Source organism: Mus musculus, chromosome 10 (assembly GCF_000001635.26).
Source record: "Mus musculus strain C57BL/6J chromosome 10, GRCm38.p6 C57BL/6J".
Classification (NCBI taxonomy): domain Eukaryota; kingdom Metazoa; phylum Chordata; class Mammalia; order Rodentia; family Muridae; genus Mus; species Mus musculus.
In genome coordinates, this window is record NC_000076.6 from 126,999,989 (window position 1) to 127,021,888 (window position 21,900).

Genomic DNA, 21,900 nt, shown 5'->3' on the forward strand with positions numbered 1-21,900 from the left:
TTTGCTTTCCTTCCCTTCCACTGACCTGACACTCGGTGGACACTGTTCTTCCTGCATGACCTCGTTGATCGTGAAATGATAGCACCTGGCAGAGCAAACGCTGGGATTCTGATCAAGGTTACAGAGGTTGGAGTGCATTAGCCCCTCTCGGGCCTGGGTTGGAACCAACTCCCTCTCCCCAGGTACTTGGCAAGCGTTTGCTTGCTGTGCTATTGACTGGGGTAGAGACTGAAGCCCTGGGGGAATTGGAGGCTCCTGCATGTGCTCTTGATGCTGCCAAACAGGCCTTGAGATTCAGAGCCCAGCATGGTTTCCAGGCACATAGTAGGATGACTTGTACAGACTCCAAGCAACAAAAGCTTTCCTGACACCACAGAATTGCCCAGAATCATCTCTCAGCCCTGAACGTCCAGGCACACAGTAGGGGAGCTCTAGCCAGTCTCCTGTCATCAGCATAATACGTTCATATCTACAATATGGCAAATTCATATCCTCCCTCACTGAATTATTGATGGACAGTGCACTTTTAAAAAAATCAATAGACCAGGGTGTGGAGCTGGAGTTAAAAGAAGCCTTTAGAAGTCTGCTCTTCTTGTTTTCGCTGTTTTGCATAGGAGCAGATAAAGCTTTCCTCTCTGGTTTGAATAAGTCAAGCCCAGGGCTAGGTTGGCTGTGATTGGCCAGAGCTAGGAGAATGTGGTTATGATGCAAACACAAGCAAATATAACCCTGTGTCTATGCTGTGCGGCCATTGCTGAAACAGGCTTCAGGACGGGCTGCTTTGGGAGACCTCATCAGTACTTCACCTGCTGCTTTGCCGGACTTCGGAGGACAGAGGGTCAGGTAGGTCTACTCTGTGTGTCCTTGTCAGCCAAATGCTGAGTGTGGATGAGGCCAAAGGTGAAGAAGGGACAAGAGTCATACCTTCCCTGGCTTTTGTCTTTGGGGATGCAGCTTTGGAAAGATGGAGCTTTGCAAACTTCACACTGAGAGAACCTGTAGATCCCACTGGCTAGGTTGGGCACGTTCTTGAGGCTCAGGGATTTGGGGTAACAAGACCCCTCTCATCTGTTCCACTGTGGGGCAAGAGAAGTTTAAACCCCAGTAGGTTACAAGCTACCTGGAATCCCCAGACCATACCCCGTGCCTGTGATCTTTGTAGCTCTCCGTACCCCAAAGTGCTGGTGGTTACGGCTTGGGAAGACAAACAGACCCAGCTTTGGGGGACTTTGATGTGGATAGATGGAACTGGGCTTTCTGGGTGTGGCATTTCCTGAATCTTGGGTCTCTAATCAGCTCCTGGATTCTGAAGTTCCATGGGGGACATGGGACTGCACTGGGGGCTCGGATTCACCGTGCTAAGGTTGCTGGTTAGGCTTTACCGATAACCAGGACTGTGTCAGCTCTGGTTCCCTTTCCTGGGTGGGTCACGCATTAGACTTAAAAGTGAGAGAACTCGGCCTGAAGGAAAGCTGACTATTTCCTGGTGGTTCTGAGCTGTGCAGGGTGGGGCAGCACAAGTTATCAAATTAAATACTCAAACATTGGCAGTTCCGCACCACGGCTCTGCTTCAGTCTACTGCGGCATCACACAAAGGGGCCTGGCTCTTTGGTGGTAATGGTGCATCCTCTCCAAACCTGGTTAGATCCATTAGGGCTCAAGAAAAGAATGGTCGGTGGAGTCAGACCCTTTTTTTTCTTTTAGGGGTGGGGCCTTGCTGGGGATGACAGACGCCTACTATTTGAACAATGCCCCATCCCCAGACTTAACATAGTTAACAAGCCCTGAATATCACCAACTATCAAACATCCACACAATCTCCCTCCCCCTCCAATCCCCCGGGACGATTTTGTCTTTTAATCTCTCGTAAGTCCAACCATCCCATCTTTGAGTCTTAGGAGAAGCCAACCTAGCGATCACTTGGCATACCGTGAGAGCTCAGTCTCCCCGAGGGTAGGACTTGAGATGAGACATGTTCGCAGACCTACTGGGTCACCTCGTGTGTTAACCCCAGCCAAGTGCTGACTACTGTGACCAGCGTAAGATCCCCGTGGTCATCTTACCACTTCCCTCCCTGGCCTTATTCAGCTCTATGGGTGCTGGGAACCTCTAAGCTCCCTGAGAACAAGCCTTCCAGAGAAGCTGGGGTCTGCGTGGGACAGGCAGGGAGGCCTGCACCCATTTTCCTTGCTGACACACTCAGCTCTTTGTCCTAGGCACAGGCATTGTACCTTCCCCTTTCTTCTGCAAGACCAGTTCATGTATTAGTCATGAGAAAGGGTGGTTACTGTTCTAGGATGATTTGCAAAGTTAAAAGTGATAGCCAAGAGCAGGTGGGGGTGACAAGGTCTTGCCAGGCATCTGGGAAGAGGAGTTCAAGAATTGGGAGGAGGGGCTTCATTTGGAAATACTTTTTCTGTCTGGATTTCCTCTCTGTGAGCAACTGAACTTAGTTTTGGGAAGGCTACAGCATGAAAACATGGCTAAAACACAGACTTTTAAGGGCAGGTGTGAAAGAAAATAAAAGGGATGGACCTAGGTCTGGTGGCAGAAGCCTGTAACGCTGGCACTCAGGAGGCTAAGGCAGCTAAAGCAGAGGAGTTTACGACCAGCCCGGGCTACATGGATAGATCCTGTGCTGATAAAATGTGCCAGGCAGTGGTGGGTCATGTCTTTAATTCCAGATCTCGGGAGGCAGAGACAGGGGGATCTCCTTGAGTTCAGGGCCAGCCTTGTCTACAGAGTGAGTTCCAGCATGGCCAGGGTCTCAGGGACCCTTTCTTGAAAAAAGTAAAACAAAATGAAACCAAAAAAGCTCAGCTCTGGGGCCCATGCTAGCGTGTCTATAGACAGATTATCTGCAATCTCTCTAAGCCTCATCTGTACCACAGGTGACAGGGAGATGGCCACTTCCTGAAAATGAGCCACTGTGGGCAGTGGGTCAACATGGGCGTGACATTGTCACACTCAGGAATATGTGTTGCCTTTCCTGCCACCCCTCCTCCTCGCCCATAGAGAGATGGCACATACTGGCCCAGCACCTACTTCTGGTGACTCACGACCGCCTGTCACTCCAGCTCCACAGAATTTAACACACCAACATGCATGTATGTTTTAAAGGAAATGTGTCATCCCTATGGCCCAGAGCTCTTGACCAAGGTGACAGCAGGTGGGAGACAAGCCTTTCGAGGAGGGAATGCCCAGCCAGGTCACTATGTGAACTTGGGCTGCCATGGTGAAATGGTGTGGTGGTGGCATGGTGATATACCGAATGGGGATGCGGTGTGGTGGCTGACGAGACAGGGAAGTGTCTTGGGAGAAGCAATGGCTCCCTGTTCACTGTGAGTAGGATCACCCCGACTTTGTGATGTTTCAGTTCCAGGAAGACAGCCACTATGTCTCTGAGCAGTGCCTTCAGGGCTGTGAGCAACGACCCCCGGATCATCACATGGAGAATTGAGGTGAGCCGCGTGGGAGCCACACCCACCCTGACCACTGGGATCTGAATCAGTGGCTATAGAAGGTCAGCATCAGAGGGCAGGCTTCCCCAACCTTGAACCTCCCAGTGACTCAGTGCAGGCCCCCAAGCGGAACCAACCTTGTCCTTCATCCGGGCATCTGGTTGGTGAGTCTACACTCCCAATAAACATCTCAGAAAGACAGGCCCCTTAACCGAAGACTCTTGGCTGCTGGTCAGAACATGTCTGGTTCCTACCAGCTTTGGGATGGGACATGCTGTTCAAACGGGCACTGCTCGTCTCTTTATCCTGTGGCCTTGGTCTCGAGGGTGGCTCTGTGCTCTGGTCTGGAAGCACCTACCAGATACTAAGACATTTGCACCTCTACCTAGTCAGTTGTTGCAGCCTGAACCCCACAGGTAACATTTCCCTTCACCCTGCTCAGTTTCAAAGTGTGAGCCACGAGCTCTCAAGGCTTGTGGAGTCTACTTCCAGTGCCAGGCTCCTCACTCACTTCAGAATGAATAGGAAGGGCTGGCCAGAGGGAGATGAATGTGTGCAGCCAAGCCTGCTGACTAAGTGCAAGCCCTGGGGCCCACATGGTGGAAGAAGGGAACCAACACCGAGTTTCTCTGACATTTACACGTACCGTGTAGCACACAATAAGTGTAAGGAAGAAAGGAACGGACAGGCACCAACCTGGACTCATGAAGCGTATTTAATATTTTCACACCTAACATCCGGGTTTTACATAGAACATACACAAAGATGGCAACGGGTTTGCTTCACTTGAACAGAGAAAGTATCATTTGTATCTGAGGCCGTGTGAACCGTCTTCCTCAGATGAGCAAATCAGGGCCCCACAACCCAGACTGTGACTGTGGGACCCTCAGCCTGGAGCACCACACGCCGCGGGCGTTCTCTATGCTGTCTGCCTGCTCTCCTGCCTGGACAATCCACACAGCTCCAATGAGGGTTACTTGGCAGTTACACCCAACTCCTTCCCCCGCTGTGGGCTTTGGGGGCTCACAAGCCTCCCCAGGGAACCGTGAATGAGACCAAAAGGAGGCTATGGGGAAGGACACCAGAACACTCAGACCCAGAGTGCTCCTAGAAGCCAGAGCAGTGCTCCTGTCCCTGTAAAGATAGGGAGATGGTTCCTCTGCTACCTGTGCGGGTGACAGGAGAGGGAGTCTGTGGGGAAGGCAGGAGCGAGGGACACAGCTGCATACTCTGCTAATCCTTCTAGAAAATGGAGCTGGCGCTGGTGCCCCTGAGTGCTCACGGCAACTTCTACGAGGGAGACTGCTACATCGTCCTCTCGGTGAGCGATGTCCTCCACAGCTGTGTTCTCCCTCAGCTCCCAGGCTGTAGACAGCTCCCACGGTGAAAGTGGTGGGGTTTGCATTGTCTGTGTAGACTCTTCCTCATATGGTTGGACAAGGGCCACCATCAGGCCTGGGTTGTGATTGTGTGTGTGTCAGATGGTGGGCCTAGGGCCCTCAGTCCAACCCTTCTCCTGGGTGTAAGCTGTCCACACACCCACACACATACCATACACACACAGCACACACACCCCAGGGTCCCAGCCATACACTAAAGTGTTCAGAAGGCCAGACAAACATGCAACCTGACTTTGGCCACAAAGTGCTCACGGTGCCTTAGGTATGATAGTTTCTATTGCTGTGACAAATGCCCTGAGCAAAAGCATCTTGGGATTCATTCATCTTATGTCGCTGAGGAAAGTCAGGCCAGGAGCTCAAGGCAGAAACCTGGAGGCAGAAACTGAAGCAGAGCCCACAGAGCAATGCTGCTTACTGGCTTGCTTCCTGTGGTTCCCCCCCACCCTCCCAGACAGGGTTTCTCTGTGTAGCCCTGGCTGTCCTGGAACTCAGTGTGTAGACCAGGCTGGCCTTGAACTCAGAAATCACCCTCTGCCTCTGCCTCTCTGCCTCTCTGCCTCTCTGCCTCTCTGCCTCTCTGCCTCTCTGCCTCTCTGCCTCTGCCTCTTTGCCTCTCTGCCTCTCTCTCTGCCTCTCTGCCTCTCTGCCTCTCTCTCTGCCTCTCTGCCTCTCTGCCTCTCTGCCTCTCTGCCTCTCTGCCTCTGCCTCTGCCTCTGCCTCTGCCTCTGCCTCTGCCTCTGCCTCTGCCTCTGCCTCTGCCTCTGCCTCTGCCTCTGCCTCTGCCTCTGCCTCTGCCTCTGCAAGTGCTGGGATTAAAGGCGTGAGCCACCACTGCCCGGCTCTTGTGGCTTTTTAAAATGTACCCGAGGACCACCTGCCCATCCGTCGTGGATCAGGAAAACGCACTACAAACGTACCCCCGGGCCATCTGATGGAGGCATTTTTTTTTTCTTAATCCACGTTCTTCCTCCCAGATAACTCCAGCTTGTGACAAGTTGACAGGATAGACAGTATACCAGTCATAACACTCAGGAAGACCAACTTCAAGGTCAGCCTGGGCTACATATTAAATCCTTGACTAGCCTGGGCTACAGGCAAACATTCAGTCTCCTAAAACCAAAGAATGGAACCTAGTGGCACACACCTATGATCCCAGCACTTGAGAGTTGGAACTAGGGAGATTAGGAGGTTGGAGGCCTGCCTCAACAAGTTTTGACTAGCTTGGGCTATGCAATAACCTGTTTGTTTGTTTGTTTGTTTGTTTGTTTGTTTTTTAAAAATAACCTTTTGCTTGTTCTACTGGATGAATACTATCACGCGGACAGTGCTGAAAAATGTGCAGTTCTGTGAGCGCGGGGGCCCTTCATACAGAGCCTGAAATCCAACTGGGGAAAGGTTCCCCACTTTAGGAACAGCAAGTGGTCAGCTTCCCCAAATGTGGGAAAGAAACGGGGCTATCAGAGCTTCAGCACGCCTGTAAACAGGCAGTGCTGGAGCACAGAGAAAGAAGGGCTGCATGTGTGAAGGGGCCTTGCCCTGAAGCCCCGTAGCACAGGGCATGCTGGCGCCTTCCCACACCAGAGAAGTCAGCAGGATAGCAGAGGTGAGCCTAGACCTGACCCTGCCCCTCTGGCTACATCCCAGACCCGGAGAGTGGGCAGCCTTCTCTCCCAGAACATCCACTTTTGGATCGGGAAGGACTCCTCCCAGGACGAGCAGAGCTGCGCGGCCATCTATACCACACAGCTGGATGACTACCTGGGAGGCAGCCCGGTGCAGCACCGTGAGGTCCAGTACCACGAGTCCGACACCTTCCGTGGCTACTTCAAGCAGGGCATCATGTGAGTAGCTACGCACAGAGCGGAGACAGATACAACAGTTCCCAGGAGAGGAAACTAAAGGGTCAGTGAGCCTTTGAAGTAACCTGAGAGATGCAAAGCAAAGCAAAGCCATCGCCAAATCAGAGTGGGGTGGGACAAAGGGCTGGGCAGGCTGTGAGGAGCCATACGAGGCGGTGAGGGACATTACTGCGTTCTGGAGCATGCTGGGACTATAAATTGTGAACTTCATCTCTCAGAACAACCTCTCACACACCCAGACCTGTAAGGACCCATAATCTAGAATGTTCCTGACTGCGTTAGCAATGGGAGGAGGCTGTGGTCAACGTAGGTGTCTGTGAGTCAGTGGCAAGCCTCACCATGAACAAAAACACAGACAATCTCTGTTTCTGAAAGTCGTGCACACGGGTGACAGGACACGCTTTATTAGAATGAAAGAGGGACGTGAGACTGCACAGAATAAGTTGAGGCAGGGAGAGTTCTGGGAGGTCACACGTAGGCGCTGCGGTGCACAGACACCACACATGAGATCCAGATGGGGCTCTTGCCTATAATCCCAATCTACGGGTTCCTTCTGCCTGCTGCACTACTCTCGTCTGTGGGACTTCTCATAAAATCTCAGCTCACATGTCCCTTCAGGAAAGCCCGCCTCAGCCCCTAGTCACAGACCTATCCTTGGGGCAGCAGGTGCAGTATCTGTCTACTTTGCTCATTTGTTATTATCATTTGTTATTATAAGCAATGTAAACAGAGGCAGATGTCTGTATGTTACTACTGTAATTCTTAGTAGTCTTCCCAGAACCTAGCGGTGTAGCAGGCATAGGACAAATAACTAGATCAATGTCCCCTCAGCTATAAAAAGGGGGGTGTGGCCTCTGGGATGAAGCACGTGGAGACCAACACCTATGATGTGAAGAGGCTGCTACACGTAAAGGGGAAAAGAAACATCCAAGCCACGGAGGTGAGTCTCACACGTGAGTGTCCTGGGTGCCCGGTGCTCCCGCCCTGGCACCTAAGACTGCCCCGAACCGCTCTGACTGCTCACACGCAGGTGGAAATGAGCTGGGACAGCTTTAACCGAGGCGATGTCTTCCTGCTGGACCTTGGGATGGTCATCATCCAGTGGAATGGCCCGGAGAGCAACAGTGGGGAACGTCTCAAGGTCTAGCTCCTCCCCCTCCTCTCCTCCAGGCCTGTCGTCCAGCTGGGCTCCCCCTCTTGGGTGCCACCTTCCTTTGCCTTCTCCGCTTGCTGACCCCCAGGAGTTCAGGGGGGGGGGGACTTCTGCCTAAGCTTAGACTCTGTCTTGCAGGCACGCCAAGGGCTTGTCTTGCTCCTCAGCATCAGAGTAATGTGCCTGCCATCCTGGTGGCTCGAATGGAAGCCTTGGGGAGGGAAAGGGAGCCAGCTGAGCTGAGAGCCCTCCTTTGGCTTCTCTGGCAGGCTATGCTTCTGGCAAAGGACATTCGGGACAGGGAGCGAGGGGGCCGTGCTGAAATTGGGGTGATTGAGGGAGACAAGGAGGCGGCCAGCCCAGGGCTGATGACAGTCCTCCAGGATACCCTTGGTCGACGCTCCATGATAAAGCCTGCAGTTTCTGATGAGATCATGGACCAACAACAGAAATCAAGTATCATGTTATATCAGTGAGTGTTTTAGCTTGGCTGTGGGCTGGAGGCTGGGTGTGGGGAGGTGTCCTCTAGAACAGCAGGCACTCAGCTCGGGTAGAGACGTCGGCCTTTGCTCTTGGTTCGACCTTTCTAAAGGTATCTCCTACAAGGAGCTCAGAGACAGCCCATCTCAGAGAGGCAGCTATCCTCCCTTCTTGTTTAAGTCTCCTGGCCTGCGGGTAGAACCTTTCTGGTGTATCCATGCCTAGGGGTGTGGATGGGATAGTTGTAGAGCGAGATCCACAGTCTCCTTCAGAGAACAGAGTATATCTCCCTCTCTGTATTCAAGCTGTGTCTATCTCCAAAAGTCCACTCTGTCTAGAAATGCCACACTGAAACATCACTTTAGCTATGGGATGCTTCATAAAGAGAAGGCGCCAGGCTAAATCTCTCTCCTTCACCAGTGTCTCCGACACAGCTGGGCAGCTGTCAGTCACAGAGGTGGCAACAAGGCCCCTGGTCCAGGACCTACTGAACCACGATGTAAGTGGACTGAAGGGGGCTTTCTTTGAGGAAGCCGGAAGTAACTTTGACGGCAGACCCTGGGCAAAGTCTTCTCCGCCTTGAGTTTGAATAACCATACTTCCCCCTGACTGATTCAGGACTGCTACATCCTGGACCAAAGTGGCACCAAGATCTACGTGTGGAAAGGCAAAGGAGCCACCAAGGTTGAGAAACAGGCGGCCATGTCCAAAGCCCTGGTAGGAGCTGGAGATGTGTGACGCTGACTGAATATTCTGCCATTATCGATATAGACATGTGCTCAAACATGCCAGGCATTTGAGCACGGTGACACATATGAGCTTCAAAGTAAACAGGACTGCCTGGGATATGAGTGTAGGTTTTACCTTTTCCAACTGAGTGTTCTGGGCAAGGCCACTGAGCACCTCTGAGCTTCAGTTTCCCAATATCTAACAGGGATGAACCCTGTCTCCCAGAACCACAGTAAGATAAAACCAGTTCGTGAGGTACTCAGAACTGTACTGGCACACAGAACCTGCTCTCAGAAGGTACTGTTGCTATTAAAGGGGGTGTCACATGTCCAGATGAGGGCCCGGTGCTCCAGGGGCATTTACTAAATTCTGTCGATCCAGCACGTGATGTGCTTACAGGGAACAAACGAGCAAATAACTGATACAGTTAGTAGAGGCGCATAGTAGGTTCCTGCAAGATCAATCCATAATGGCCATAATTGTGTCAGCTTAATGAAGAGACACCAAAAAAGTGAGTCAGAAATTGGCAATGATTCCCAGGGTCAGAGAGGAGAGAATCCCACCACGTGACGTCAGATGGTGAATTACCAGATGAGCAAACACTTAGTAAGTCCCTGTCTGACGTGCGTGGGGGGTGGGGGGATGTGGGGACTGCAGGATTTCATCAAGATGAAGGGATACCCCAGCAGCACCAACGTGGAGACCGTCAACGATGGCGCAGAGTCGGCCATGTTCAAACAGTTGTTCCAGAAATGGTCGGTGAAGGACCAGACCACGGGCTTGGGGAAAATATTCAGCACTGGTAAAATCGGTGAGATCGCGCCACGTGTGTCTTCTTCGGCTGGGACCCTGGAAAGAGGCTCGAGTGTCTGCTCACTTGGCTTTTCCCACCTCTTTCTCTGCAGCTAAAATCTTCCAGGACAAGTTCGATGTGTCTCTGCTACACACCAAGCCAGAAGTGGCTGCACAGGAGAGAATGGTGGACGACGGCAAAGGCCAGGTTGAGGTGAGCCCGGTGAGGGCGCACTCAGCCTCTGGGGTGTTTCTGCTGCAGAGGAGGGCAGCCCGTTCTGTATGCTTCCGTCCCCACTCCACACTTCCGTACTGTCCAAGAGGCATGGAGCTGGCTGTTCACCCACAATGCTTCAGGACAGGGAGAGACACTTTCCCCAGTCGTCTATCACCTGGAAGATATGTTCAAGTCATCTGTGAAGGCCATGGCCGCTTCACTCCAAGCTTCTGGCTTGGTGTGACCTGGGACAGTTCTCAGGATTCAAGTCTTGCAAATGTGACGGGTCTTCAGGACACAGAGGCGGGGAAGGGCACTTGAGATGGATGTTAGCGCTTCGTCCCCACTTGGGGTCTGTTCAACATCGCCCAGTTCCCTTCCAGTGGAATTCCCTGAACAGGATACCCCTCTCTGAGGAATTGTGTCTCCTCTTGTGTCCAGGTCTGGAGAATTGAGAACCTGGAGCTGGTCCCCGTGGAATACCAGTGGCATGGCTTCTTCTACGGGGGAGACTGCTATCTGGTTCTCTACACGTACGATGTGAACGGGAAACCCCATTACATCTTGTACATCTGGCAGGTAGGTCAGGCGCAAGCTCTCAGCGCGGTATTGAATCCAGGGGCCTCCCTGGGAAACCCCATTACATCTTGTACATCTGGCAGGTAGGTCAGGCGCAAGCTCTCAGCGCGGTATTGAATCCAGGGGCCTCCCTGGGAAACCCCATTACATCTTGTACATCTGGCAGGTAGGACAGGCAAAAGCTCCGTGTGGTGTTGGATCCAGGGGCCTCCCTAGGCTCACTCCTTTCTCACCACCGCAGGGCCGCCACGCATCCCGGGATGAGCTGGCAGCCTCAGCCTATCGGGCAGTGGAGGTGGATCAGCAGTTTGATGGAGCCCCTGTGCAGGTCCGGGTTAGCATGGGGAAGGAGCCACGCCACTTCATGGCCATCTTCAAAGGAAAGCTGGTTATCTACGAGGTGAGGACCTACAGACAACTTCATCTTGTGCAAGGATGCTCGGAGCTGAGGAGCTAATAAAGAGCTACCAGACAGGCTGGTGGCAGGATGAGGTGGCCTGTGTGGCGGGATGAACAAGGCTTAGCTTAGACGTTAGGGCAACGGAGGCGCTTGGTCTGCGACATCCAGGGAAATCTCAAGCCACTATCTAGTTAGTGCACTGTCTTTCCCATTCTGTGCCACATGATCTGCACAGCAGTAGCTATTACCAAGCCTGCACCCATCCAACACTGCTCTGCTCTCCTCAGTCACTGCCCTGGTGTGCCCCTCTCCTAGTCTAAGGCCTGCTTCTTCCACAGAGCCCTGATGGAAGCCTGGGCAGGCAATTCAGACACTCAGGTATAGGGGGGTCTCTCAAGTCTGATGTCAGGTCCTTCTCTTGCCCCGTGTAAGCCAATTTCCCAACCTCACTCTCCTCCTGTGCACAGTGGAATAATACCTGCTCCGCAGAATTACTCGAGGTCAGTTAGTGGAGGAAAATCGTGGTCCTCTCCCGTTAGCCTAGGGGGATCCTGAGGGACAAAGATGGTATACAGTCCATCTGACGTTCATAGCAGCCAGCTCACGCAGCACTCTGAAGGTCTGAACTCTGCTTTTCAGGGCGGGACTTCCAGGAAGGGAAACGAGGAGCCGGACCCTCCAGTAAGGCTCTTCCAGATCCACGGGAACGACAAATCCAACACCAAAGCAGTGGAGGTCTCGGCCTCTGCTTCCTCGCTCAACTCCAACGACGTCTTTCTGCTGCGGACTCAGGCAGAGCACTACCTGTGGTACGGCAAGGTGAGAGTGCTGCTGGGTCCTACTAGTTGGTCAGTTGGGAGTCACGACTGCCCTGGCTCCACCCTCAGCCCTCAGTAATGCAGAAGTACACCCAAGTTCAATCCCCAGAAACACAAAAGTCAGAAAATGGGAACTCCTATCTGTAACCCCAGAGCACACACACACGTAGGTACACTCACATATGCACTTATGTACACACATCTACATACACACACAAACATACCCACACATACACACACACATTTGTACACTCACATACAAACACATACACACATATGTACGCACATCTACGTACACATACACAAAATCCTGGAGCTGGAGAGATGGCTCAACAGAGATGCCACCTGCAGAAGACCTGGGTTCAGGTCCCCCACGGTGGCTCACAACCATTTGTAAACCCCATTCCAGGGGATCTGACACCCTCTTTGACCTCCAGAGGCACTGCACACACTTTGAGCACACACCTACACACACATACATGTGGATAAAACACTCATGCAAGTAAAATAAATCTTTAAAGAGCACCAGTGAACGAAAACTTCCTTACACAAAGATTTGTATACACATGTGCGCAGTAGCAATGTTTATTCACAATCCCCTCAAATTAGATGCGATCTGGAAAAATAGATGAAATTCAAAAATAGTAATATTCCTTCAATGGAATATTACTCAGCACTAAAAATGGAAGGGCCACTCATGCACACAACACAGAGTCTCCAGGTGACAAGAGTCTCCTGAGAACTGAAAGACGGTCTCCCAGGCTGGATGTGACAAGCTTCCACTTGAGAAATGCCAGGAATGTTCTAATGGAGCACAGCTTAGCCTATGTCAAGAGTTCAGGACTCAGGGCTTGACGTCAAAGGGAGAGGAATTGAAGAGGACTAAAGAAATTTCACTGTGGGAACAGAGATCTGTTTAAGCCTTGTGGAACCCAACAGTCAGGTTTACTGTAATTAAAAAAAATAAGACTAGGGGTTGGAGAAATGGCTCAGTGGTTGAGAGCACTGACTGCTCTTCCTAAGTCCTGAGTTCAAATCCCAGCAACCACATAGTGGCTCACAACCACCTGTAATGGGATCTGATGCCCCCTTCTGGTGTGTCTGAAGACAGCTACAGTGTACTTACATATAACAATAAATAAATCTTAAAAAAAAAAAGAAAAAAAAAAAAGACTAAAGCTGGGCGGTAGTGACACACACCTTTAATCTCAGCACTCAGGAGGCAGAGGAGTCTCAGAGTTTGAGAGCATCCTGAGTTCCAGGACAGCTAGTGCTTCACAGAGGAATCCCGTCTCCAAAAAACAAACAAAAACAAAACAAAACAAAAATAATGAAAGTTACATGCTAGGGATACAGGGCTTGCTTGTTACAGAGGCAGAGCCTTTACTGTGCATGTGCATCAGAGGAAACTGTGTGCTAGAATCCAGGTGAGGCTAAATCAGAGACGGCTTCTGCGTCGGCGCACTGTGGGTTTCAGAGCAGGCCTGTCCTTTGCCTGCATGTCCTGTCCTCCCCCCATCCCCCATCCTGGGGCACGGCAGCACAGAGCCAACCCCCAGTTTCAGAAGCCTGGCATCCCTACCAATGTGCCCTGTGCCTCTAACACCTGTGTTCTCCTCACCCCATTCAGGGGTCTAGTGGGGACGAGCGGGCGATGGCTAAGGAGCTGGTCGACCTTCTCTGTGATGGCAATGCGGACACTGTGGCTGAGGGCCAGGAGCCACCTGAGTTCTGGGACCTTCTGGGAGGAAAAACAGCCTACGCTAATGACAAAAGGTAAGTGAGCGGTCAGCTCTGTCTTCTTGGCTGGTCTGGCCAGTGGTCCCTACAAATCCTGAGATTCCCTCACAGCTTTAAACATTCCAGGCTGGGGACACAGGTTAGTCAACAAAGTCCTTGTGCAAACACAAAGACCTGAGCTCCATCCCTCGCAGACTGAAAGCAGCTACAGCAGCGCAGGCCTGTAATCCCTGTGCGGGGGAGTGGGGGTGACAACAGGATCCTTCAGACTTGCTGGTGGCCTAGTCTAACCAAATGGACACAATCCAGGTCCTGGGAGACGCTGTCTCAAACACTACAGAGCTATGGGAGAAGACACCCAAAGCTATTTCTGTTCTCATATGGACACACATGCATACGTGCACACACACTCTCATGAGCACACACACACACACAACATGATTCCTATGCATCACTCTCCTTCTGCATGACTCTACGGCAGGCTGCAGCAAGAAACCCTGGACGTCCAGGTCCGGCTCTTTGAGTGTTCCAATAAGACTGGCCGCTTCCTTGTTACGGAGGTCACGGACTTCACCCAGGAGGACCTGAGCCCAGGTGATGTGATGCTTCTGGACACCTGGGACCAGGTAAGACACAGCCGCAAAGTTCAGGATGCTGGCAAAGGTCTCCACAGTTTGGGCTGTTTCTGTATGACACCTGCACCCAGGATGAGAACAGGCTAGTGCTGGACCAGCTAAGTCAAACATCTTCAGTTGGCTGCTGGAGAGCCTGCTTTATGTCACAGGCAGAGTAGACCGATGTCTAACCTCACCAGCCTTAAGCCAGGGTACTGATACATGCCTGGAGTCTGAGCAGCCAGCACACAGAGGTGGGAGGACCCAAATAAAGTTGGAGGCCAGCCCCACCCCCACCCCTACCCCACCCCTGTCTTAAAAAGCTAAAAAAAGAAGGGGGGGCAGCAAAAGGGCCCAGTGAGAGCTTGCCACCAACGTTGACAACCCAAGTTCAATTCCCAAGATCCACCCGATGTGAGGCAAGAATGCATCCTGCAAATTGTCCTGTGACCTCCACGCCTATACTCTGGCACATGTGTTTCCACATCCGCCAAATAGATAGATACAATAGAAAAGTTCCAGCCGGGCGATGGTGGTGCACTCCTTTAGTCCCAGCACTTGGGAGACAGAGGCAGGCGGATTTCTGAGGCCAGCCTGGTCTACAGAGTGAGTTCCAGGACAGCCAGGACTACACAGAGAAACCCTGTCTGGAAAAACAAAAAAAAAGGGGGGCTGGTGAGATGGCTCAGTGGGTAAGAGCACCCGACTGCTCTTTCGAAGGTATGGAGTTCAAATCCCAGCAACCACATGGTGGCTCACAACCATCCGTAACAAGATCTGACTCCTCCTTCTGGAGTGTCTGAAGACAGCTACAGTGTACTTACATATAATAAATAAATAAATAAAAATGATGAACCATCTACAAAAAAAAAAGAAAGAACAAAAACCAAAAGAAAGAAAGAAAGAAAGAAAGAAAGAAAGAAAGAAAGAAAGAAAGAAAGAAAGAAAGAAAGAAAGAAAGAAAGAAAAGAAAGAAAGAAAGAAAAAGTTCCAGCCAAACAAAACAAAAAATCCCTCTCACCACCCTGGGGATTTTCTCACCTTACTTTGGAAAACAAAGCCTAGCATAGATCCTGCCTTTTTTTGAGGATGACAGCAGATTCTAGAGACTAGGGATGGGCCTTTAAGGCAGCAGGCGCACGAGATGTCTTCCTGTGTATGCCATTTCCCTCCATGCTGATGAGCCTTCAGAGTTTACAGACTGGAGGGACGGGCCAGGCAAAGAAACCTGCGTGCTTTATGGTGAGGTATGTGAAGTGTTCAATGCAGTTTGGAGCTCGCAGAAGACTCCTAGAGGAGAAGGCCAAGTGGGAAGAGATGAGCCGGGCTCTGGGGAAGGAAATGGTACTGGAGAACAAGACACAGGATCCTACCAGAGAATAAAAGAAGCCTGGCCGAGGAGCTCGTGCCTGCAGTCCCAGCACTAGTGAGGCTGAGGCAGGAGAATTTCTGTGAGTTCAAGGAAAGAGTGGGCTGGAAGTCAGCCTTGCCTAGAGAGTGAGATCCTGTCTCAAAACCAAACAAATAAGCACACAAAGACGTAAGACAAGACCTAAGGTCCACCTGAGAGAGATAGAGATACAGCTGAGAGTAGCAATGGGCTCTGAGGGCCTGACCCATCACACCAGAAAGCAGGATGGGCCAAGAGCAGTGGGTATTGGCTGCATCATCACAGAGAGAGAGGTGTGGTGATGGGGTAACTGCCTTGATCCAGCTCGTGAGTCCAGTGACTCCCTGGATCCAGGGCTACAGACCTGACTCTCAGTTCTGTCCTATGTGATGGAGGGCTCAGGCTTACCAAGAATGGACATTCCCATGGGATAGGCACTTAGACAGGACGGCTACATTTGTCTTCTCTGAGGTTTGAAGCACACCAAGACAGCATAAGGGGTGTTTTGTAGGCTGTTCATTCAGGAAGCTGTAGTTCGGATGCAAAAACTTAGATCAAGCTGCTTCTGGAACCTTCCTCTTTGGAGCATGAATGAGGCTGTGACTGACAGGGGGCGAGGGGGATGAGCAGTGTACACAGCAGTACTTGGTCCTACGGACGCACTAACAATATGAAATCGGTGCGACAGGTGTTCTTGTGGATAGGAGCGGAGGCCAATGCCACGGAGAAGAAGGGGGCCCTCTCGACGGCTCAGGAGTACCTGGTCACACATCCTAGTGGCCGAGACCCCGACACACCGATTCTGATCATCAAACAGGGCTTTGAGCCCCCCACCTTCACAGGCTGGTTCCTGGCATGGGACCCTCACATTTGGAGCGTAAGAAAAATAGAAACTGAGGATGCTGTTCTGACTGCCCTGAGCCTCAGAACCCATGGGGGGGAGACATGCTGTTCCAGAGCCAAGTAAAACCAGGCTCTCACTTCCCCCAAGCCACTCCCCACACCCTTGCCTGCTTCCCTTCTCCTTGGCTTTGTCTCCCTGGCAGGGAGTCTAGTCAGTTCCCAGCTGTGTCAGCAGGAGGCAGCAAGGAACTATGATACCTGTCTACACATGGTCACAATCCTGACAGTCAGTGGAAAGTCACGGCGGGCCAGTGGCAAGAAATCAGGCATCTGATGCCCGCTCACCTGCTTGTTCTTGCAACCAAATAATGTTGGTCACTCATAACTGGACCTGAGTATACCCAAGCGCTTCATGGCTCTACCTACACACACCAGGCCTATGACGCCTGTTCCCCGTTGTCAATAAATATCTCCTCCTGTGTTTTCTGTCTCTTCCTAGGAAGGAAAATCATATGAGCAGCTAAAGAACGAGCTGGGAGATGCAACTGCCATTGTGCGAATCACCGCTGTGAGTCCGGTTCACTCTTAAAGGAGAGAGAGGGTGCAGCAGATGCCCTCATGGTTCTTTTAAGAATAAAAAGAAAAGAAAGAAAGAAATTAAGAAAGAGAGGGAGGGGAGAGAGGGGAGAGAGGGGAGAGGGGAGAGAGGGGAGAGGGAGGAGGGAGGAAAGGCGGAGGGGGGTGAAGAAGAGGGAAAAGCAGGTCTCAGAGCCAAGTTCCTAATTTACTGCATTCCAGAACACAGTAGGTATGTGGGGGAGGGGGTTGTCGAGCTGGCTCTGCAGCTAAGAGAAGCCCCTGTGTTGGATAGCTCACAGGAGACCCTAACTACAGCTCCAGAAGTGTGTATTCCTCTGGACTGTAAGTGCACCCACACTCCTGTGCACACATATCCCCCCATATACATAATGTACTAACTAAATTAAAGAGTTTAAGGTCATCCATGTTACATATTGAGTGGAGGGCCAGTCTGGGCTATATGTGACCCTGCCTCAAAAAAGGAAAAGAAAAGAAAAGAAAAGAAAAGAAAAGAAAAGAAAAGAAAAGAAAAGAAAAGAAAAGGGAAGGAAAGGAAAGGAAAGAAAAGAAAGCAAAAGAAAAGAAAGCAAAAGAAAAGAAAGAACAATAAGAACAAAACCTAACTTTATTACTCAGCCTTTTAGGATTATTGTTGGTATTCCTCAGGCACAAGCCTCTAACCCAGATGATATTTTACTAGTTTCTTATGGTGAAATCCACGGCGTTTTAGGCCACGGACCCCTATTTTAACAGGTACAAGTGGAGCTTGTGGCCAGCAGCGCTTGGAATGACAGGATAGGATTCATGACACAGGGAGGTCCAACATTTACACATTGTCCTCTGTGCTCTGCTAACCCAGGTCCCAAAGCTAATGGGATGCCATTAGTGTCTTTAAAGTATATTTAAGCATAGCTTCAGTCTGAAAGCATTTAACAACTGAAAACGTAGGACCTGGATAAAAACCCCAAAGGATGGGATATATATGATCACAGTACTTGAAAATGACTTCCAGCAAGAGGTAGACAGCTCAGTGGCACCTGCCCAGGATGCACGAGGCTTTGGCTTCAGTTCCCAGCACTACACAAACACACATCTATATGTAATGCATGGTTAGACCTAAGTGTAGTGTGCACGCAGATCTGGCCCTAAAGGCTCACACTGGACCTGCTGAATCAGCGTCCCCAGGTTTGTCAGGCATCCAGGTTTAGGGACCACCGTTCTGAAAGATGTTCACAAAGGATGCAGAGGCACAAGCCAAAGTGTAAATCTTATACACGCAGGGAACTGAGGCCACACGAAACATCGCTCTACCTATCTGTGTCTGTGTTCCTCTCTTACACAGGACATGAAGAACGCAACACTTTACCTGAATCCTAGTGACGGTGAGCCAAAGTACTACCCGGTGGAAGTTCTGCTGAAAGGTCAGAACCAGGAGCTGCCTGAGGATGTGGACCCCGCCAAAAAGGAGGTGAGTGGTTGTGCGTGCGTGGGAGGGGAGGGGAGGGCGCATGTGCGGAGCTCGAATAGCCTAAGCTCGGAGCTTGGGAAAAGGCTTGGAGCAGATCCAACATGCTGCAGGAACTGCGGGAACTGAACGTAGGGGGCGGAGCTCCCACAGGTTTATAGCACCAAGCTGGAGGGCGGGGCGGTTGGGGGGGGGGGCTCGAACAGCTCAGCGCAGAGGTCCTGAGTTCAATTCCTATCAACCACATGGTGACTCACATCTATAGTGAGTTCTGATGCATGCCCTCTTCTGGCATGCAGGTGTACATGCAGATAGAGCACTCATACACATAAAATAAATCTTTTAAAAAAATAAGTTAAAAAATCAAATAAAAGGGGCTGGAGAAATGGTTCAGCAGTTAAGAGCACTGACTGCTCTTCCAAAGGTCCTGAGTTCAAATCCCAGCAACCACATGGTGGCTCACAACCATCTGAAATGAGATTCAATGCCCTCTTCTGGAGTGTCTGAAGACAGCTAGTGTTCTTGCATATAATAAATAAATCTTTTTTAAAAATTAAATAAAAAATAAAATACCACATGGGCTGGCAAGACGAGTCAGTGGGTAAAGGTGATTGCAAATTCAGCACCTAGGACCCACGAGAGGAGAGAATTGATTCCACAAGTTATCATGCTCTGATCTCCAAAAGAATGCTCCCACATAGACGCACTAAATAAATGTAACAGAAAACTTTAAAATACCTCAGATGGCTTCCCGCTGTACTTACAAAAGACTCCAAAGGCCTCCACAGTCTGACCCTGCCCCTGGGGGACCTCACATACTCTCTTCCTTATCACCCTTCAGCCAGTGCTCGCTTTTCTCCTTTGGCTTGCTGGTGTTCCTGTGTGAGAGAGCCAGCTGCTTGCCACTTAGAGCTCACCTCTGGCCGGCTTTCTTGGACTACGAGTGTCCTAACTCTATCCCCTCAACGAGCCCTTCCCTCCCGACAACGCACACTGGCCTTGGGCTCCTTCGTTGCCTGGGTTAGGACTTAGTTAAATGAATTAGCATCTTCATGCTGAGCGCACAGATGAGTGGGTGGATTTTCCCCTTGAAAGGGTTGCTTGAAGGATTCTGACGTTTCCCCTAATGTAATCTCTTCTCTAGCCAAGTCTTAAGCATCTAGACTACAATGTTCTCAGAAGCAGAGGTCACAGTTGGGCTTCGTGGCTCATGACTGTAATCCCGGGACTATGGGGATGGAGGCAGGAGAGTCACCATAGGTTCCAAGCCAACCTGGGCTATGCAGTGAGTTCTGTGACAGCCAGGGCTGTGGTAAGATGCTGTCTCAGAAAATAATAATAATATAAATAAATAAATAAATAAATAAATAAAGGTCGTAGCTTAGATCTTGACACGGACACTGCATTGAAATGATCTTCTCAAGCTCGCATGTTAAGGATCTTGGGGTACTCGGGGTACAGTGCAGTGATTGATAGAGCACATTCTCAGATTCCCCCGAGAGCAGTCCTGGGCTCACCCGCTAGCACCAAAAATAAGTATTCAACAAGAATGGTAGTGAAGGCATGGAGCAAGATACTCTACTTGATCCTCCATCCATCTAAAATCAAATGTTTATAATTCATACATAATGTATAATCCACTCAATGCCTATCAGGCAAGGAACCAGGACCAAGTGGGAAACCCAGTCATTCTTCCTCCACTGGCTCAAATGGGCCTCCGTGGCCAGGGAACAGTGTAGGGCTGTTTCAGGCTTCCTGACACCTCCCTCCCAGGGTCTACGTACCTATCACTTGACTATGGTTCTCGGGCTCAGTCCCCTGGCAAGCTTGTGTGCCCAGGCAAGCACGCGGCCATGCAGCCTCCCTCCTCTCTCCAGTTTACTTGTAGGCATTTAGTGAAATGTGCTGTCTTCTTTCTCACCACAAACTCTGTTTTCTCAGAACTACCTCTCGGAACAAGACTTTGTATCTGTGTTTGGCATCACGAGAGGGCAGTTCACTGCTCTGCCTGGCTGGAAACAGCTCCAGCTGAAGAAAGAAAGGGGCCTTTTCTAGAGAAGGCGTGTGTCTGCTGCCCGGCCACAGGAGAGAGCAAACTAGCAGTGCCAACATCAGCAAAGAGTTCACCTACCAACTGAGCCCGACACGCGGCTGCTTTAGATACGACCCATCTCAGGATGGCTGACTGCCTTTCGAAGTCATCCTTGCATTCCTTGTGGCTGTCCATTAGATGCTGACAGCTTGCCTTTTGGCTTTGGTGGTTTTTTAGCCGAAGCTGTAGCAGAGAGCGTGAAGGCAGAAAGAGCTAGAAACTAAGCTTATTTAATGCATCAGGACCCACATCTGCTTCCAACTACACCCTGCAATCCCCAAAGCACTAGAGTGACCACACACTCCCTGCAGGCCAGGCTCCAAACGCCCAGGTCTACCATGTGCCACAGCATGTTCAACTTTACAAATAAAGAGGCCATGTGACTATGTTCTTATGGTGGCTGTAGTTATCATGGGAAGAACGTTTCCGTGCTGAGAAAATAAAGAGGCAATCTTGAGGTTGGGCCTGGTTCACAAGCCTCTAACCCGTTACCAGCTCAGCTGGGGTAGGAACACAGTTGTGAGTTCAAAGCCTGTTTGGGCTACAGAGAGTATTCAAGGCAGAGCTGAGTAACTTAGGAAGACCCTGACTCAATTTTTTTAAAGTGCAGTATGGGGTGGAAGAGATGGCTCAGGGGTTAAGACCACTTGGTGGTCTTGCAGAAGCAAGGGTTTTGTTCCCAGCCCCCGCACGGTGGCTCACAATCATCTGAAACTCCAGTTCTAGGGGAGCCAATGTCATCTCTGTAACAGGCATGTGAATGGTACACATAAACACATGCAGGCAAAACATTCTTACGCATAAAGAGAAAAAAAATATCTAGGCAGCAATGGTGGTGCATGCCTTTAAAACCAGCGCTTGGGAAGGCAGAGGCAGACAGATCTCTGTGAGTTCAAGGCCAGCCTGGTCTATACAGTGAGTTCCAGGTCAGCCAGGGCTACACAGAGAAACCCTACCTCTAAAAACCATAGGAATGAATGGAGGGAAGGAAGGACAGACGGATGGATGGATGAAAGGAAAAAAGGAGGGGAGGGGAGGGGAGGGGAGGGGAGGGGAGGGGAGGGGAGAAGACAATAAAAGCCAAGTAGTGGCTTTTAATCCCAGCACTTGAGAGGCAGAAGCAGATAGATCTGTGAATTCGAGGCCCAGTTTGGTCTACAGAGCTAGTTCTAGGACAGCTAGAGCTACACAGAGAAACCATTTCGAAAAAACAAAACAAAACAAAAAAAGAAGGCCAGCACACACTTAGCTCAGCAGTATACCTCAAGTCCTGATTGAGTCCCCATCA

General features: G+C 50.7%; 1 protein-coding gene across 8 annotated transcripts; it reads left to right on the plus strand.

The window, feature by feature from the left end:
* Window positions 1-76: 76 nt before the first annotated feature.
* Avil (advillin) lies at window positions 77-21,006 on the plus strand. Of its 8 annotated transcripts, none has more exons than XM_006513097.3 (20): window positions 77-843; window positions 2,893-3,170; window positions 3,378-3,462; window positions 4,709-4,783; window positions 6,507-6,703; window positions 7,553-7,862; window positions 8,144-8,346; window positions 8,775-8,853; window positions 8,973-9,071; window positions 9,741-9,894; window positions 9,989-10,089; window positions 10,534-10,671; window positions 10,913-11,071; window positions 11,711-11,890; window positions 13,520-13,665; window positions 14,111-14,255; window positions 16,322-16,510; window positions 16,976-17,044; window positions 18,398-18,523; window positions 20,462-21,000. In XM_006513097.3, exons 2-20 carry the CDS (start codon window positions 3,103-3,105, stop codon window positions 20,573-20,575), a joined length of 2,637 nt encoding a protein of 878 aa, XP_006513160.1. In that variant the 5' UTR covers window positions 77-843; window positions 2,893-3,102; the 3' UTR covers window positions 20,576-21,000. The 8 variants fall into 8 exon arrangements, 7 of the variants coding, with proteins under 7 accessions (XP_006513160.1, XP_006513161.1, XP_006513163.1 ...); XM_006513098.3 differs by having other exon boundaries at window positions 3,017-3,170; XM_006513100.3 differs by having other exon boundaries at window positions 3,017-3,160.
* Window positions 21,007-21,900: the final 894 nt, after the last annotated feature.